This window comes from Anser anser, assembly GCF_964211835.1.
Source record: "Anser anser genome assembly, chromosome: 12".
In the NCBI taxonomy this organism is placed as follows: Eukaryota; Metazoa; Chordata; class Aves; order Anseriformes; family Anatidae; genus Anser; species Anser anser.
The window spans coordinates 8,630,660-8,648,236 of NC_139733.1; the positions used below are offsets into that span (position 1 = coordinate 8,630,660).

Genomic DNA, 17,577 nt, shown 5'->3' on the forward strand with positions numbered 1-17,577 from the left:
TTGCATCCTGTACCAGACTGTGAAACACCTGTGTTAGTTGTCACCTTTTATTACCTTCACTGCCCCTTATGCTTCCTCCTGGCTCTGCCTTCCTACCTGAATTCAGCTTTCTTCTCCAGACCCATCTTTCACCGTTTCTGTGGAACTTCATAGCTGGGTGTTCCTTGCTGCAAGCAAGTTTATCACTGAACATGAGGTTTTTGCTCAGTGCTCTCTCCTTACTAGAAGGCCTGTTAATTTGAATCAGCCTTCAGTGAACTCCCTTCACTGATCTCTGCTGATGACACCAATAAGATGGTCAACATGTCATCTCAGACCATCTGTGCTGTTCGATGCTCAAATGCATTTGTCTGTTTTCTCATTCTCTCTTGGTGTTTTCGTAGTTGTCCTGATCACTTTTTCCATCTCTTGCTCCTCTACCCATTGTCCTTTGCAGGTCCATCTGTTTGCCATCTTTCTCCTGTGCTATGGAGCTGTTGAAAGCAATGTGAGCAGTGGCAATGACTGCCCTGTTTATTTTTCATTCCTTGAACTGATTATCTCATGCCTGGGATTCCAGCATGCATGTTGCTGCCTCTGATCTGCTCCTCAGACCTCATCACCATTCACATCTCCTTTTTCTTCATTGCATTAGTTCATTTGTTCCAAGAGAGTTTGAATGAATGTATTGGATGGTATATTCCCTCTTTTCCCTGTGGGCAGCAGGAGAAGCAGCTCTCTTTGAATTAAATTACTCACTTCCCTCAGTTATGCCTTGTACCTGCTCTTGGCATCTCCCTTAATCTATCTGGCTCTTGTCTGGTATGTATTATTTTCTCCCAGATTAAAAAAATAATAATAAGATTAAATAATTCTGCCAGCATTGTTGACCCCACTTGTCTCTCCAACTACCTCTCTGCTATTCCTTTCATCTTGAAGAACGTGCATCATTAAACTTCTTTCCTCTGGTTTAATCCTGGGCCAGTTCCAGCCTGGCTCTTTTTCCGTCTGTTACTCTAAAGCCAAAATCTTAGCTCTGTTCATAGCTGAAGCTCAGAAGTCTGTTCTCTCTTGACTTAAATTGGTAGTGTTGGCCCTGCTGTTCTTGAAGTCACGTGTCCCCTTTCCTTTACTGGTTCTACTGGGGAGGAAAAGCTTTCAAGAGGGCTTTCTCTGTGATTGTGTGCTAGCTTTGGATAGATGGTACCCATTTACCTGTGATCTGCATGTAGGTATGACTCTGCTCCAGGCTTATTTCCATTTCTCCAAACCAAACTCCTGGCCTCTTTCTTCAGTATTTCTTTAGAGTGATCTGTTTTTTAGCTTCACCTTTTGAAAGATTATGTTTTCAGGGATGCTCATCCTGGTGTGTCTTGTCATGCTTTCGTCAATGGTTGCAGATGCTACCATCATCCTGCCAGTCATTCAGTGCTGTAATCTGTGTCCTGCCTTCGGATACCATCCCTTTAGACAATGCAGGCAGACTACGTTAAAGCCATTCAGAATAATTCTGAGTATCTTTTCTTAAAGCTGCACTTTGTTTTGCATAAGCTGATCAAGATGGATTGCTAGAGCAATAAATGATGTGATCATTAGCCTCGATCTGTAGGAAATGGGAGAACACAAAGGTGGGGAAAGGGAAAGTAGTTGCTGTCTCTTGGGGGTAGCCTGCACATTAATTAGATTGTGTAAGACACTGTGCCTCCCCTTTCATACCGATGTAGGCAGCTAAACGTAGGATGGCACCTGGAGTTTCAGCTACCATGCTATGGCTGTGTCATCTTGCCCAAATCTTGTTCATTGGGATCTTGGCTGCAAAGGACTAGGTTTGATCCCGTTATCATTCCTTTTGTATGGCTTTCTCTTCTTTTCTCTTTCTTTTTTTTTTACCATGTAAGTATGTGTGTTTCCAGGTTTCTCTGCTGCATCCGTTGTGTGAGCTGTTTGTTCCTTTCAGGGCTCCCTGGGGTTTGTCTCTACCCTGCCTGGTGCTGCTCCCTTACCGGAGGAGACGAGTTGAATATTGATTAGTGGTGATGTTCTTCCCACTCAACAATTCCAGTGAATGACTTTTTGCTCTTTGTACTTTTCCTCAGGCTTCCTTCAGTTCTCTCCCAGTATCACCAAAACCTATTATTTCAAACTCTGAGGTGCACAAAAACCTGACAGTCTTCATGTTGTTGGTGTGCTGAGGACTAAATAGAAATGTTTTCTACTGCTGCCTTGGTATCTTGGTATCAGTAACGGGAGCTCCTGAACCCTTAGGGCATTATGAGAAGGTTGCACCTCACATGTTCCAGCTACATGGGAAATAAGCCTCAAATTCTTCCTACAACTTGGCTAGAAGAATATGCAACTGCTGCTTTTTGCCACTTTTAATGCAGACAGTAAGTTTAAAGGAAAAAAACATCTGAAGGAGGCTTTAAATTCTTCAGTCTCCAACCACGTACCTGTTGTCCAGGACTACATCACAAATATGTTGTATCTCCACCATGCTTACCTGGAATGAATGCAAGCTAGGCTATGCCTAATCACTGGCTTTTTTTTTTTTTTTTTTTTTTACTATGCGTGACTTTTTCACGTTTGTTTAAAAGGTCAATTTAAAAGAGTATTTAACAGTTTAAATATTTGGCAAATTATTATTTGTATGTTGCTACAGCAAACCTGTTATATCTGGGGGGATTGCTGTAAGTACATGTATCAAAAAGACTTTTCACGTAATTTATGTCAGCAAATCTGGAGAGGGTGTTGTGTCTATCGACTTGTTTGTTCCTCTTATGTCAACTTATAAAGGCACATTCAGCCTTTGATATCAGTTTCTATTTTGGGAGGAATGTGTTCTGCTCTACTTCCTTTTTTCTTTTTTTTTCCCCCCTTCAGAATGGCATGACTTTGGAGTCAGTTCAGTGCCTGTTTTGATGTGATTTTTGTTGTGTGAAATTTTGACTAAATACACTGAAATAGGTAGACTGATTAAAAAACAATTCACAAATACACTACTGTTCTCCAGTGTTCTACACTTTGTCCTGTTCCTGAATGTTTTGTCTTAAGCAAAGCCTTGAATGGTTTCTTGCCCTCCCAACCTTTACTGGATTATTAGTTAGAGCTCAACTTCTTTATTTCCAGGAGCCAATTCTTTAAAATACAGCATCTGATACCCTGACAGTGCACTAACAGCATAAATTGTTCCCTTCTGTTACATTTCCCACTTGATTCAAAAAACTTTCTTTGAGCAGTATTCACCCCTGTGCAGTTCTCTGACTATGTACTTGTTCTGCTTACTTGTCTCTTGTTTTTTCAATTCCTTTAGAGAATCTGCATTCCTGGTGTTGTCAGAGAGCTGAATGGTTGGAGGAAGTGGGTGGGAGAAGGCACCATAAGCATGTTTTGTCTCGGCTGAGTGACGGCAGTCTCTCTGGTTGGAAATATCTGCAGTATTTAATGCTGTGTTGGTTGAACAAGCTTAGTTACACCAATGCTTGTGCGTGCACTTCGAAATCGCTGCTACAAGATCAATTCTGGCAAGATGTCTCCAGAACGAGATCTTCCTAATGGAAGGCTTCAGAAACCTTTTGAAATTACTTCAGGTGAAATGACAATATAGAATTACCTTAGTGGCTTTTTAAGGAGGCTAAAACTCTTCACACTAGGCATGAACACATTGAGACACAGTATTGCTGGCATAATCTTGTGCCAGCACATTTGAAAGCACAGTGGACTGTAGGACGGACGTTGCAATGACAGTTGTGCATTTGTCCTGAATGTAATCATTATGTATTTGTCAAGCTTCAGGATTTATAGTGATGCATTTGTTCTTCTTAGTATTTTTTTAAGTAAAGAATAAAGGGAAACCAAAAATAGCTGGATCTGGGATTCCTGTGCAATGCCCTTTGGGAAGACATGAACTCTTATTAGAACGGTCCATCCTTGTAACTTGATGTAGAGTGAGGAGAAGCTTAGAACAGTCTGCAAGACAGTGGGTTTAGCAGTTGACATAAAACCTCCTGTCTGGATCCTTGCCTGTTTATTCTAACCAGAATAGTTTGTCTGTGGTGCCTGTGCTCAAACAAACTTATCGATTTCCCAGCTCTGTTTAGCTGCGTGTCAGAAGATGCCTGCCTCATCCTTCCTGTGTGCTTCCTCCCTCATGCTTGCTTAAAGGTTGAAAATATATTAAAATGAATGCATGGTGTGAGATGCATGCTTTTGCTCAAGTAGTGCTTTAGCAGTCAGTACCACTTAAAGTCTCTCAGAAATGACTTTATTTTTTTTTAAGTGCAAGGCTTCTTCAAAATGCCAGTGCCTGTGCTGTATGACAGTGATCCTGGATGCATTCATTCTCGCATCTGTTCTCTAAAACTATTAGGAGAAAAGCTGTTTTAAGCCAGCCTTCTATATTTCACTTAACAACATGACAACTATCATAAGCCTGCATAGATCATAGCTTGTAGCTTAAAAATGGCAAACAACTGTGTGTAAGGAGTGCCCGCCTGCTTCTTGCATTCTCCAGTGGTGCTGCAGGTACCTGTTCGTGCTGCTGCGCTGCTCTGTCTGCCGCTCTTCTGCCACCTATTCTTCTTTCCAGTGCGCCTCAGAAAACTGTGCCTTTTTCTTCCTCCTGCGCTGAGAACCATGATCTTGTGCTTTGTGGATTCTTGACAACCAAGTCTCCAAGAAGAAGAATTGGATTCTGCTGTGAGTCTTGTGCATTCAGTTATTCTGCTTGAACGGATTCCTTGATTTGAAATGCTTCTAACCTTGGCCAAATTAATCACTGCAAATTGATTGGTTTGGTTGATTGCTGGTCAGGCATGTTGTGAAATTACATCGTAGTGGAATGACAAAAGCTTTAACTCTGTCTTCTGTAGTGAGTAGCTTGCATGGAATAGCCTATAAATACATAGGGAGAGCATGTGATGACTAAAAACAAAAAACTAACAAAGAAGAGGAAAACATCCCTTTCCTTCGTGATAGAACTGATTGTCTTTCATCTCTTGCATCTCATCCCATCTATTGATCAGTCGTGTTTTATGCTGTCCCTTAGTGGCAGCTGTATATGTTTCAAAGACAGGCTGTTGGGAAAGCGTGCAGAGAAAAGATGTGATTTTTCCAAGGCAATTCTATTGCACACAGTGGTCTGTGAAATATGTTGTCTTGTGCTGTCAGTGTCTTGAAGATTTTCGGTAGTTCTTGAAGTTCTAGTCCCTGGAGCTATATGATTATGCGGAAATCTTGGTTTGGTGGGTTTTTCATTCATGTTTCTAATATTCATGGTGTGAAGAGGGGCTTGGAAAACAAGCTCTGAAGGCTTGGCAATTTGAGGAGTGGTGACTCCATCTTCCAGGCTCCAACTTCTTCTAAAAAACCTTGTGTTTTTATGAGGAATGGCTTATGTTTTGTGAATGCTCAGAATTGTCAGTAGCTGGAGTATTTTTCTTCTCATAGTCTTATCAGTGCACCATTTGATGCAGAGCTGTGCGTGTCTTTGTGTATGTAAACCTCCTTTTCTACTTTGAACTTTTCCTTCAGGTGTCTGTGCTTAACAAAACTCAGTTTCACTAATTCTTAAAAGATGAACAGGAGCTTTAGGAGATGCTAATTCTAAAGGGAAGAGGATGACTGAGGGGGAACAAGGCAAAGGCTGAAGCTGTAAAACTTGGCTTGTTCCTCACTCTGTCTCAGTGCTATGGGTATTGAAGAGTGAGTATCTTAAACTACAGGCAAAAATGTGGGAAACAATAAGTGCCAGCAAGCTTAGCACATTAATTATGGGCTGTTTACCTGACAGAGAAGAGTAGTTGAAACTTGGTCTTTAGACTGCTGATATTAAAAGAGAAATGCTTTGTAAAGGTATAGTAAATGGAGCTTGTAACACTTTGTTGTTGCTTTTTCCCACTTTTTTTAAACACTTCTTTTAAACTTATTCACAGGGTCCAGCCACCTGTGTAGCGTTTTCAAGAGCGGGAGACTTCTTTGCCTCTGGAGGTTCTGATGAACAGGTATGTAACTGTTTTTATTTGATAGTTATGTGCCCTGTTACTGTTTTTTAGGCATCTTACTGCTTTCAAAGAGAGGAAAAATGATATTTAGAAGAGAAAAAGAAAGTGAAAAATATTGAGCACTGAGTTTTCTATCTGAGGAAATGAGGTGATGCTTCCCTGAATGCTCTCCCAGAGCCCATTGATCTACAGGGCAGGGGGTTGTATTTCACGTTCCTCAGGGTTCTCCTTCTCCCTTAAATCTGTCCTTTCAGTTTTATTTCAGAGGCTGTGGCTAAGCCATCTCCCCAGACGGCTTTGAGTCTGATTGGACATGAACATAGGCTGCAAGTCTTTCTGGTGGTGGGAGGAGCTGGTGCAAAGCTGCACGGCTTTCTGAGTCAGAGCTGGACCTTTTTCTGAGCTTCATTTGTACTCTAGGATTGTCTAGGTGTGTCATGCTGCTGGTAAAGTGCTTTTGTGGACATAGCAGTTATCTCTTCCTTTTGCTTCTGCTTTTGAATTGTAATCCCGATTCACATTTGTTTAAAAGCTGCTGGATTTTCTGTTCCCTGGGAGAAAGCAAAAACGTATTCAATACATCCAGACCATGCTGAAATGAGTTGCATTTTTTTTACATATGTTTTCAGCATACTCTCAAGGAAGAAACGAAACCAGTCCTAGGCCTGTAGTTCATGACAGTTACATGATCTACTGCATTTTAACTCCATTTTATGCTAGGATACGTGGGATAGCTTACCATCCTGTCTCTTTAATAACACCTTTCTTTTTTTAAAAAAGATTTTAAACAGGCTATCTCAAGAGAGACATTTCTAGTTTTTTTTCTTTTCCCTATAAAATTACACGGGGTTTATTAAGGTTTGCTCTTGAAATGCTTATCTAACACAAGGAATAAGTATGCGTTTTCTGCTGTTGTTTCTTTCTCCCAAAAGAGCCCTAGTATGATGTTGGGAGTTGCAGTTACGTTGCAATTCATTGTTATTTATTTTCTGTAGAAAACTTCTTAGAAATCCTATTTTTGTTCTTGATTTCTGGGCATAGCCAAGAATCTTTTGTTTATTTTTATCTTGAGAGGATGTGTTAGCCTATACTTTTCTACTGTGTAAATTCCTTTAGACTTTTTTTTTCTTTTTTTAATCAAGTCCTGTTTATCTTTCATTTGGTTGGGATTTCTTTAAACAGAGTAATGGCCATTGCAAATTAGGTTCATTCTTTCTCCTCAAAGCATCTCCTTGTATTGTTAATTGAGAGACTAAATGGCAATGCTTCCCCAGAAGCTGTTTTGTAAAGGTATATTTATGGCATGTGTTCATATTACTGACATTTTTGGCAATCAGTACCATCATAGCTCAAGGTTGTGTATTGCTGAGTGCATGTATTGGGAATGTTGGCTTTCCTGGGCCTAGCTTTCGTGAAGGAATTGCCTCTTTCCTCTCAGGTTTACATGTGAAAATGTAGGCAATGCTTCCTTTTGTGCATGGAGAAAGAACTTTCACGTATATATATGTATTAAAAACAGCATTAGTCTTTGTGTATAAGATTTTTCTCTGGAATAGATCTCATCAAACACTAGCTTTCTGGATCCAGGAGAAATATGAGAACTAATGACAATAATCAAGAATATCTCTAGAGGTCAGAGAGAAAATGTCTAAATTCCTTCATAAACAACATGTAGCCCATCTGAAAAGGCATGTTTACTGAATAGAGTAGAATAGTTCAGTTGGAAGGGACCTTCAAAGTTCATCTAGTCCAGCAAGCTGACCACTTCAGTTCACTGACCTGTGAAGCTGTCAAGAGATGGTTTGTCCAATAATAGCATCGTATCTTCCTTTTACGCAGTGGAATGGCCTTACTGGTTCACTGTGCAAGTACAAAAAAGTCTTTTTACACTTCACAGAAGGTGGGAATGAAACCTTGCAAGTGAAGCATAAACACTGATGTTTCTGTTAACCAAAATGACCTGATCAGATTCACAGATGTCTTTCAGACTTCTGAAATAGTTGATCAATGCTCTTAAACTTTTTCGACTTACAGAGTGTCATTGTTAAGGATTTTACTCCATAGATTTGCTCTTGATATGTTGAAGTGTTTGTTTTTTTTTTTGTGTTAGAAGCCCAGTTGTAACTCCTCATCTCTTCTGAAATAAATACTGTGTTATGAAGAAAAGGTGCCTTTAAGCCGGACTTAATTTTGGTATTTAGCTGACAAACCAGCTCAAGATCTCTAACGTTAATCTCAAAGTACTAATCTTTCCTTTTCATCAAGATGTTGCTTTGAAGTTATCTAGGTAGCTCTGGTTTCATGATGTTCCTGACTCAGGGAATGTTGGAAGGACTCAGGGAATGTTGGAAGAGATCACTTTCCCACTGAGAATTAAGTTATAGTACAGCTCTATTCAGTAGCATGTTTACAAATAGCAGCTCTTTAACGTGATTGATGGCAAAGCTGTCTTAGGTAAGCCTGGTGCGTAGCTGCCTTTTCTTCTCTGACAAGTTGACACAATTGACCTCTAAGCTAACGCGGGTGAAAAGTTTTAATAGACGCAACTTAGCCACTTGCCTTTCTTCTGCAGGTGATGGTATGGAAGACTAATTTTGATGCAGCAGACTATGGTGAAGTGCTGAAAACACAGAAGTCTGGCTCTAGTGTGGATGGGACCTACCACAGTCTGGTAGGTCAGCATGTAGAAATTCCATAAGGTTCCTTTCTGGAGCATTTCCTACAACTTGAAAACCATGTGACTTGATTTCGGGTGTTTGAACTACAGAGCTGTCTTTTTCCTTGGTATTAATTTGAGTTGTAGGATATCTGCTATTTACCAGTTTGGTGTTGTTTCTGGTTTATTTAGCTATACTTACCTCGTAGGAATATTACGTATATAGAGAAATAAATTTAGTGCATACATACGCATTTTTATTAGCAGACTATATTTAGGAATGTGTGGTAGGCTTGGACAACATTATACCCCTCCATCTCTCCTCGCCCCCCAACCCCCCAAAAAAATAAAAATAAAAAGCACAGATGTAACAGGTGAAAGCAGAAAGAAAGAAAGCTGAAAATAGATGTTCAGAATATCTTTTCATTGACAGCTAACAAAGATGAAAGAAATCTCTGTGGAGAGACTTAATGCACAGGAGAAATAGGTGACACGTTGTATTAGAGCTTTGCTCCTGACTGTTTGGAGACATCAGTTCACATCCGTTCCCTGAACCACATGTGAAGAGACATTTCAGTTCTGACTGTACCTAATGGATGAATTCATCAGCTGAAAAATTCAGAATGATGCTCTGATCTAAGTGTAGCATTGATGTTAGACATCTTGTTAGATATCTATTACAAGATTAACCCTTTGAAGTTGCTGCCAGCACAAGTTCTGATTTTTGCACGTTGTGAAATGCATTCAAAACACACTTGAGTTTTTGTATTGTCTTAAAAATCTTTGGATTTTTTGGTATGTTCAAGTATTACCGCAGGATTCTGAAATATGTTATTACTGTGACAATTTTAGTACGTCTGGTTCAACATGGGCTGGAAGCTTAAAAGTGGGTTGTGAATCAGTAGGTTTATGCATATGTGGTATGTCTTAATTGAAAGGTAAGCTTCTAACAGTCATCTCTTGCTCTGTGGCAGTATCTGTAATCTTATCAATTTAGATACCCTTTACTGGGCTACTAAACTATGTTCTCTCTTAAATATGATAGTGTTTTTACCGGATAAAACCTCAATCCGTTGCTGGAGGTGTTGGAATAGCCATAGTATTTTGACAAACAAGGTTTGTGTGTAACTTGCTATATAGCTCTAAACCTGATGCCTTATGATGTTGTGCTTTCTCAAGAGAAGGAATAAAAATTGGAGGATGCTGGTGCTAGGTGGGAAGGACAGAAAGATCAGGATCAGTCATGGAAGGAGATGGAAAGTCCACAGTAATCCTGTCTAGCTTTGGATAAGACTGATATCTATCTTTTTGTCTTCTCCTGTGTCCTAACTCTAAAGTTATGCAGGCTATGAAACTAACAGTCCAATGACCTCTTTGTTTATTAGCTCATTGAACTGGACTAACTTTGAACTCTGTCAGTTTTAATTTAAGATACTTTGTGTAATATAATTCTGTGTTAAAGTGTAGAAGAGAAAGCCCTTATGGAAGAAATGCTTTTTCAGTTCGTGATATTAAAAGTAGTCACATAAACAGTGTAGATGAGGTGACCTCTAACATGAGGAGATGGTAACTTTACCCCCATTTGTACTGCTGTTATTACCAGTGCATATTATCCAGTAGTAATTTAACGCAGGGGGTAGGAAATGCCTGATCTCTTCTAAAGCTTAGTCATTGGTATAGAACCTCTCAGCAGATGATATGATATGTATTGAAAGTAGCTGTTGAACTAGACCATAGAGCAGTGACTCACCACCTTGAATGTTGGTCCCTCCAACAAAACCGTTTCCCTGTGAGAAGATGGTTTACCTGCCAAAACCTCTGATGGATGCTGATGGGATCCCTTGTGTGCTACCGACAGGTGAGTCCATGCCACGTGGTGGTAGTTGACCAGGGTTTTCTCCACTTGCTCTCTGTGCCCATGGGAAGCAGGGCACTGCAAATTCTTTGAGGGTTTGGACCAGGTGCTGTGTTTTTACAGAGGGCAAAGTGAATCCATGCTGAATCACATGCAAGAGATGTACTTTGATCTGGGGACCTAAATTACTTCAGAGGAGTGAGCCACCCAAATGAGCCCTTTGGCTTGGGCATGCAGTGTGGGAGCAGCTGTTCCCAGTGGTAGTACTGGAATATAAAAGATGTGGGAAAGTTACCGTGTTATGGGCAACTTCTGTAAGTTCAAACTGAGAGTGGTAGTCAGTGGGATTCTTCCTTCCTATTTACTGCTTGGCCAAATGTGGTGTTACCTTTCAGTCTGGACAGCATAAATGAGGCTCCCCGTAGACCTGCTGGGTTAGCTATAAGCATCTATAGGGACTTTTAATTTAAACCTTTGACAGACTCCAGCGGTAAAACTGTCCTGGTTAAAAAGCAGGGTGGAGGTGGCAGCAGTGGAGAGCTCTGGTGGCTGAAACCAATCGTCTGTTGATGCAGTTCAACAGCGTGGTCTCCTCTGTGCGGGTGTTTCTGCCTTGCATGAAGTGGTTGGGAGCATTGTTCTGCTTTGAAAGTGTGGTGCTGCTTTGAGCTGCTATAAAGGAGTGAAGTTCCTATGCTCGTCTCATGTTGCACTGTGGTCCGTGATGCCAAAGTAGTGAAATTTTTGGTGGTGTTGGCTGTATTGTTACCAGAGCAGTCGCAACGTGCAGAAGTAGAGCCTGCACCTGGTCTCTGCTAATGAATGGCTCACTGTGCTCGATGAGAATGGAAATGCAAAATATGACTTGTGCTCAGTGCTCTTGAATTTTGGGTTAAGAATGCAGTGCTCGAATGTTAACACAGTTGTGATTGCTAAAGTTAGAGGAAGAGTAAACAATGTAGTCTGAGAGCTTGTTTTGAATATCATAAGTTAAGTTTAAATTTCAGATTGATATAAATGTTCTTAGCTATTAAAAAAGAAGCTAATCTCTCTGAAAATAGCTTGGCTTATTATTTTGAGGAATGTAAGTGTAACCTGAACATGGAAATTTTGACTGTAAGAAATTGTCCACTCACGGCAGCCTAATTCTTTTCTTTCAAGTGAAGGTCTTTGAGTTTTCTTTTAGAAATATGTTATGCTGGGCTGTTTTTGAAGAGTACTGCTACAACTTAGTGCAAGACTTGTATTTCACTATATATTCAGCTTTAAAAGTGCTTCCTTTCTATTTTGAGCCAAATGCTGCCTTTTTAAGTTATGAAGTAATTATTTTGATGCATTTTGTGTAGCTGAGGTCAGTATTATTTCTCCCACTTCTCTCCCATCAAAAAGACTTTAAACAGCAACCTGTAGTTTTTAATTTCATACTGAGGTCATCCTTTCCTTCGATGGAAAGGGAAACTGCTTTATTCTTCTCTACTGCTGTGTTAGTGTACTGACACTAGTATTCTAGTATCCTGCTTCTGGAATAAGCCTGAGATTTTGCAGATGTTCTTTTAAATGTGGTTACGTGCCAAAAGCATGTAGGTTGTTATTCATTTTCTGTACCCCTAAAATATATGAACATTGTTCTTGACACATCTGAGTCTGTTTTCACCTTTTACTTAAGGCAAAGAGAATATTTTTCAAAGGAGAGCTTATGCTTTCTTGTATGGTGTAACTTTTTTTTCCTTAAGTATTGTGAAAGCATGAATACTAACCAAAACAGCGGCTATGTAAAAACATAGTTTTGTATTCAGTTTCTTGCAGGGAGAGTCAGACTAACATGCAAGCACTAAGAAAGAATAACTGAATGCAGATACAAAAACTAGTCCATCATTGAGATGGATAGGGAGAAAAAAAGAATCCTAAACAACCTGTGGGATAAAAGAGGCATGAAAAATCCTGTCAGGGTGGGTGAGCTTGAAAACAAACTTGCTCTAAAACAATCTTCATTTCAATATGCAGGTGGAGACTGAAGCCTTTAGAAGATGCTAGTTTCTCAGGCAGTTGGTTAAGGTTCATTATGAATCAGGGTATTGGGCTTGTTCGTAGCAATAGGTGTGAACTTCAAAGTTGCTCTGCCCACCTGCTTGTGTTTTCTGTAAATATATGAGGCTTGGGAGATGCAGCTTGCTTTGAAAGTAAAAATACTCTGTGCAAGGGCTATTGCAAATGAAAGAAGGCCATGATGGGCAGGAATTATAGTTATGGCTGTGGTGTAAAAGAATAAAAACTAGAATGTGATATAAAGAACACTAAAGCTGTCAGAGGTAAATTGTAAATATATGTTAGTTTAGATGTGAGAGATTCTGTGTGTTAGATCAGAGTTACGATATCTCTGGAATGCTTGCTTACAAGTTATAAACTAATAATTGCTGCTACAAAGTGTTGCCTAGCTGCCTTGAAAACCTACGTTAAGGGTAAGCACTCTTGATGAGCTCTGCATGAAGCTCATGGGAGGAAATGAAGTCTTACAGTCCCGTGTCTTGATTTACGTGTTTGCTTTGAGCTGGAATCTGAGTACAAGTAAATTTATGTTTTAATCCAGAGTATTGAGCAGTGAGGACCTCAAGGAAAGTCAGAATAAGAGGCATAGATTTTTGCCTGTAGTTTCATATATGTGGGCTCTTGTGATTGTCCTGGGGTCACTAACTCTGAGGATAAGGGTCTGTCTGTATGAAGAATTGTGTAGGATCAGATCAAAGGAGTCTAAAATCGAAAAGATTTTATTATTTACTTAATCCTACTATTTGCTCTTTTTGGAGAGGGTAGATAATATGTTTTATTTTGGGTTTTTGGTGGTGGTGTTTTTTTTCCCCTCAGATACAAAGAAAGCTTCGTACAAAGCTTTGCACACGCAGTTACAGCCAACATGAGTATACATTAACACTTGTTTCATTATGTGACAGATTTGCTGCTATTGTTTGACTAATTCCAAGAAGACTATGTATGGTAAAGTGTTACGAACAAATGCTGAACAGTTGATGTCACATGGGCACTTAGAAAGTGCTTGGGTATTTATCTAAATTTGTACACTCACTGAAATTGATGGATAAAGAAATTGTATGAGCTAAGTTGGTAAACATTGTTTTTAATGTGATGTTGTGGAAAATAGGAAACAGTCGTCGATGGAGAGATTCTTTATTTGATCTTAAATATAATTATAAACATGCCTTCTATGATTCTGTGTTGTAAGTCCTTGTGCCAAGCACTACAAGGCAAAGAGGGACTGCTGAGGAGACTTTCCACCTCAGCCTCTGACCCTTTTGCCATTGCATCAAACTTTTTGAGGAAAAATACTCCAACAGTTGTTCAGGTTGTAGTACCTCAGAGGCAAAGCAGTCTTCAATGGGGGAAGGAGGACTTCCGACGTCCAGAAGGCAGTCTGCGGGTGCTGTGTGTGGCTGGGGAGAGGGGTAACTGGTGTGGCAGAACGTAGGCTTACAGGTGGTGGTGGGAGGTGTTTCTCTTGCCACCTCGATTGTGAGTTCTGCAGCCATAAAACCTAAATATATGCTGTACGTGGATGCAATGTTAGTTTTCCTGAGAAAAGTTGTACGTGTGAAAGCTTTCTGGTTTGGAGGTAAACTGTAGGATAAGGTCAAACGACAAAGCCAGCAAGTGTCTTAGCTACTCTTGCTGAGAAAACACAGCTTAGTTCTCAGCTCCCAGCATGATGCTGAGAACTGCCCACGGGAGTAGTCCTTTGTAGTCCTTTGCTAGGACAGTTTGGGAGACCAAAGCCATGTGGGCAGAGAGGCAAGGTTGTCCTCTGTCACTCTTCTGCCAGGAAATCTTTTTGTTTGTTTGTTTGTTTGTTTTGTTTTGTTTTGTTTTGTTTTAAAAAAAAAAAGCTCGTGCTCTAAATATACTTAGCTCATTAGAAGATAAATGGTGCTCTATTGCAGAGTTACCAAATTCAAAAATTCAAAGTCTAATGACATAGCAGACTTAGCAAAGATTGGGAAGAGCAGTGCTTCAGCAGAAAGGACTTCTAAACAAAAGATAAGTAGCCCATGGCTCTTCAAATATGCCTTTTGGTTAAGATGATAGACATTTAGCCCTTTTTCTACACTTCTGGGTTTAAACTTCTTTTTTTCCATGAGGCATTGGATTATGCTTACTTCCTCAATGTATATTTTTCCAAAACAGATAAGAGACTAATTCCTTGTTGTAGTCCATGAGACTTTGTACAGAGACTGTCATTTCAGTGTGCCTCTCCTGTCTTTTGACTGGAAAGTCTTTCCTGAACAAACTAGAGCCTGAATAATTATCAACTACAATTCACTTCAGCCTGAAGAAAGAGGAGATGTGCCCTTATTTTGCTAACTACACAGACTTTCATGTATCTTCAATATTGTTTATACTCTCTGGGAGGTAGTTTTTTGTTTGACAAGAAATTGCTACAAAAGCCTGAGATCTGACAGTGGTGGTAAGTCATAAATCTTCTTAAAGAAAAATGTGTGAAAACAATGATCTGATCATTGATCATCAGTCAGCTCTCTGAGGCCTACAGCTGAACTTCCTAACCCATCTCCACCTCTCATTTGCTTGTTCCCTTCTGCATTTGGTGACCTTGGGTGCCTTTGGTGCTCAGCCCCTGGTCTCCATGCTGACTGCAGCAGTTCGGTCCATCAGCCAGTCGTTCGTTGTGTAAATAAATTCCTCCTGAATTACTCAGGGGCCAGATGTGCTTTTTCTTTTTTTGACCTTTTGGCTTCCAAATCAGTAACTATCTCTAATTTTGGCATCCTTTAATACTTACAAATACTTCTGTACATTTATTTATTTATTTGCTGTGAAATTCCCTCCTGGGAAGGCACAGCTGGAGCTCTGTGCAATTGCATGTTTCTGTTTGCATCTCCTCCACCTCGTTCTATTTATTTCCTTATTCTTATGAATTGTAAGAGAGGAAACCTATCTTCAATAGCAGGGGATCATCCTTCAGATTAAATGTGGTCTGTAAATTGATTTTTTTTGTTTTATTTTTCCCGATCTGCTTGTCACCTTGTTTCTCCCTGGATGTTTTTCTACTCCAGGGAGCTTTAGCCTGGTATATTGTTGTCTTCCTCTCGGAATACGTAGATAGATTATTTACTTAAAAGAACAACAGTGATGAGTTCTCAAGATAAGTTTCCACTGCTTTCTACACTGCTCTGCTGTCCATGCAGAAGCTTGATAGGGAAGGGGCAGGAGTCTTACTACAACTAATCCCAGGGTATTAAGGAGCTCTTCCCTGCATCCTTCACAAGTGGTGCAGTTGCAGATGATTGCTCATAGCTGACTAGTTTTCGCTCTTCCTTCACTTTTTGTTGAAGGGAGCCTGCTCATGGAAGCCTGTTGCAATCTGTGACTTTCTCACATTTTTGTGAGTAGACAGAGGCTCAATAGGAACAGAGGAAAAGGTTTCTCGTTTTCTCGTTTTTACACACCGTTCTTTCTGGTGTGGACAAAGATGGTCTCTACTGTGGCCTGTCCTGAAGAGGCTGTACTTGCCCTAGAGTTTTGTTAGCAGATATGAAGAGGCTTTCTGGAATTTAGGATGGAATAATTAAGCTTTTTTGAACGGGTGATGCTCAACTGGCTAGCCTAACATTGCTCCTGGATAATAATGTCAGCAAAAATCTCAATGCCAAAGTAATAGTTCTCGGTTGAATCAAGCCACTGTAGGAACCATTGGGAAGAACTTTAACCCCTCGGCTTCAGTTTTGAAAAGACTTGATCCAAATGAGCTATAGAGTCCAACTCTAATTCATCAAAGATTAACATCTAGCAGCAGTACCAGGTTTGTTCATAGGAGGAGGCCTGAATTTACCCGAGCAGAGCTGGATAGCTGCATTGGTTTACTGTGCTCTTTTTGGAGCCTCACTGCTTATCTCTGATTTTCTGCATATTAAGTTGACTGTGAAGTTGCATCAGAGTAAAATAAGTTCTCTCACTCGTCTATATCACTGTCTACTTCACGAGCAGGTAACAGCAGAGCTTCTTCACAGAAAGTATTCCAGGAAGCCTCTGTTAATTGTTAGCCCTCTCATACTCTGTTTCGGTTTGCTGCTGCTGTGTGAAGCTTTTTCTTCTCAAGCTGGAGGGTTTTGCCTTTATGTTGCTCTTTTCCCCTCGAAACACTTGTGTTTGCTTTTCCCTTCATCTGGTCAATGTAAACAGGGAATGGTGTGCAGGAAAACAAATCATGTTCTTCTCCATTTTTGTGTTTTAACATTGTTTATACGTTACTTCAGGGTGTTCATCAGAGTTCTTTCATCTTGTCTTGAGGAAGGTCTTGGTTAAGAAGAAAAAGCAAGGTATTAGCACCCTCAGATTGGTTTTCCAAGAGGATCTGAATGATGGCAACAACCTGCAACAGTTCTGCCCAACAGTGGATGGGAGCAGCCATGCTGCTACAGCTGTTACCCTTAGTGTTCTGGTTTAACAAGACTTTTCACAGAAATAAGATCAAATTATATTTTTTCTTGTCTTGCAGTGAATAGATTTGTTCTTTAAAACTCCTGAACAATAAGGCACGTCCTGACATGTCATTATTGGTCAGAATAAAAATTGCCTTTTTAGTTCAGCAACATCTCAGGTTAATTAATGTAAATTCACCCACTTAGGTTGCTGCAGTATGTGGCTTATTTTAATGTTTGAGTCATAATTCAAAGCAAAGAGACAGAGTCAAGATTTATGTATTTTTCCAAGCTGCTGTTCTGTGTCAGCTTAGAGAGATGGATGAAGATGGCTCAAGCTTTAAACGTTTATATGACCTCAGACTTCTCTGCTAAAATCCGAACTTCAAGCAACTGAAGTACCAAATGGACATGTTGGTTTTATATGTGTGTATATATATAATATATAGGGGAGGAGGTATGTTTCTGTATGTGTACACACACATATATATATACGTAACAGGCAAATTTATACATATGTGACATAGGCATGGTAATACATTGTGCAACATATACATACATACCTCATTAGAAAGGAGAAACTACTGCAGAAGAGCATGAGCTGGAAGCTGTTGCTCACACTTCATGAGAACACTATGTGTGTTC

General features: G+C 39.9%; 1 protein-coding gene across 4 annotated transcripts in view; it reads left to right on the forward strand.

The window, feature by feature from the left end:
• Nucleotides 1–17,577, forward strand: part of POC1A (POC1 centriolar protein A) — a 57,230-nt gene that overhangs the window by 18,706 nt on the left and 20,947 nt on the right. For all 4 annotated transcript variants that reach the window (XM_083796307.1, XM_083796309.1, XM_083796306.1 and 1 more), the window contains exons 8-9: nt 5,910–5,978; nt 8,551–8,649. In XM_083796307.1, the coding sequence (XP_083652433.1) occupies nt 5,910–5,978; nt 8,551–8,649 (168 nt within the window). The remainder of the gene's footprint in view (nt 1–5,909; nt 5,979–8,550; nt 8,650–17,577) is intronic.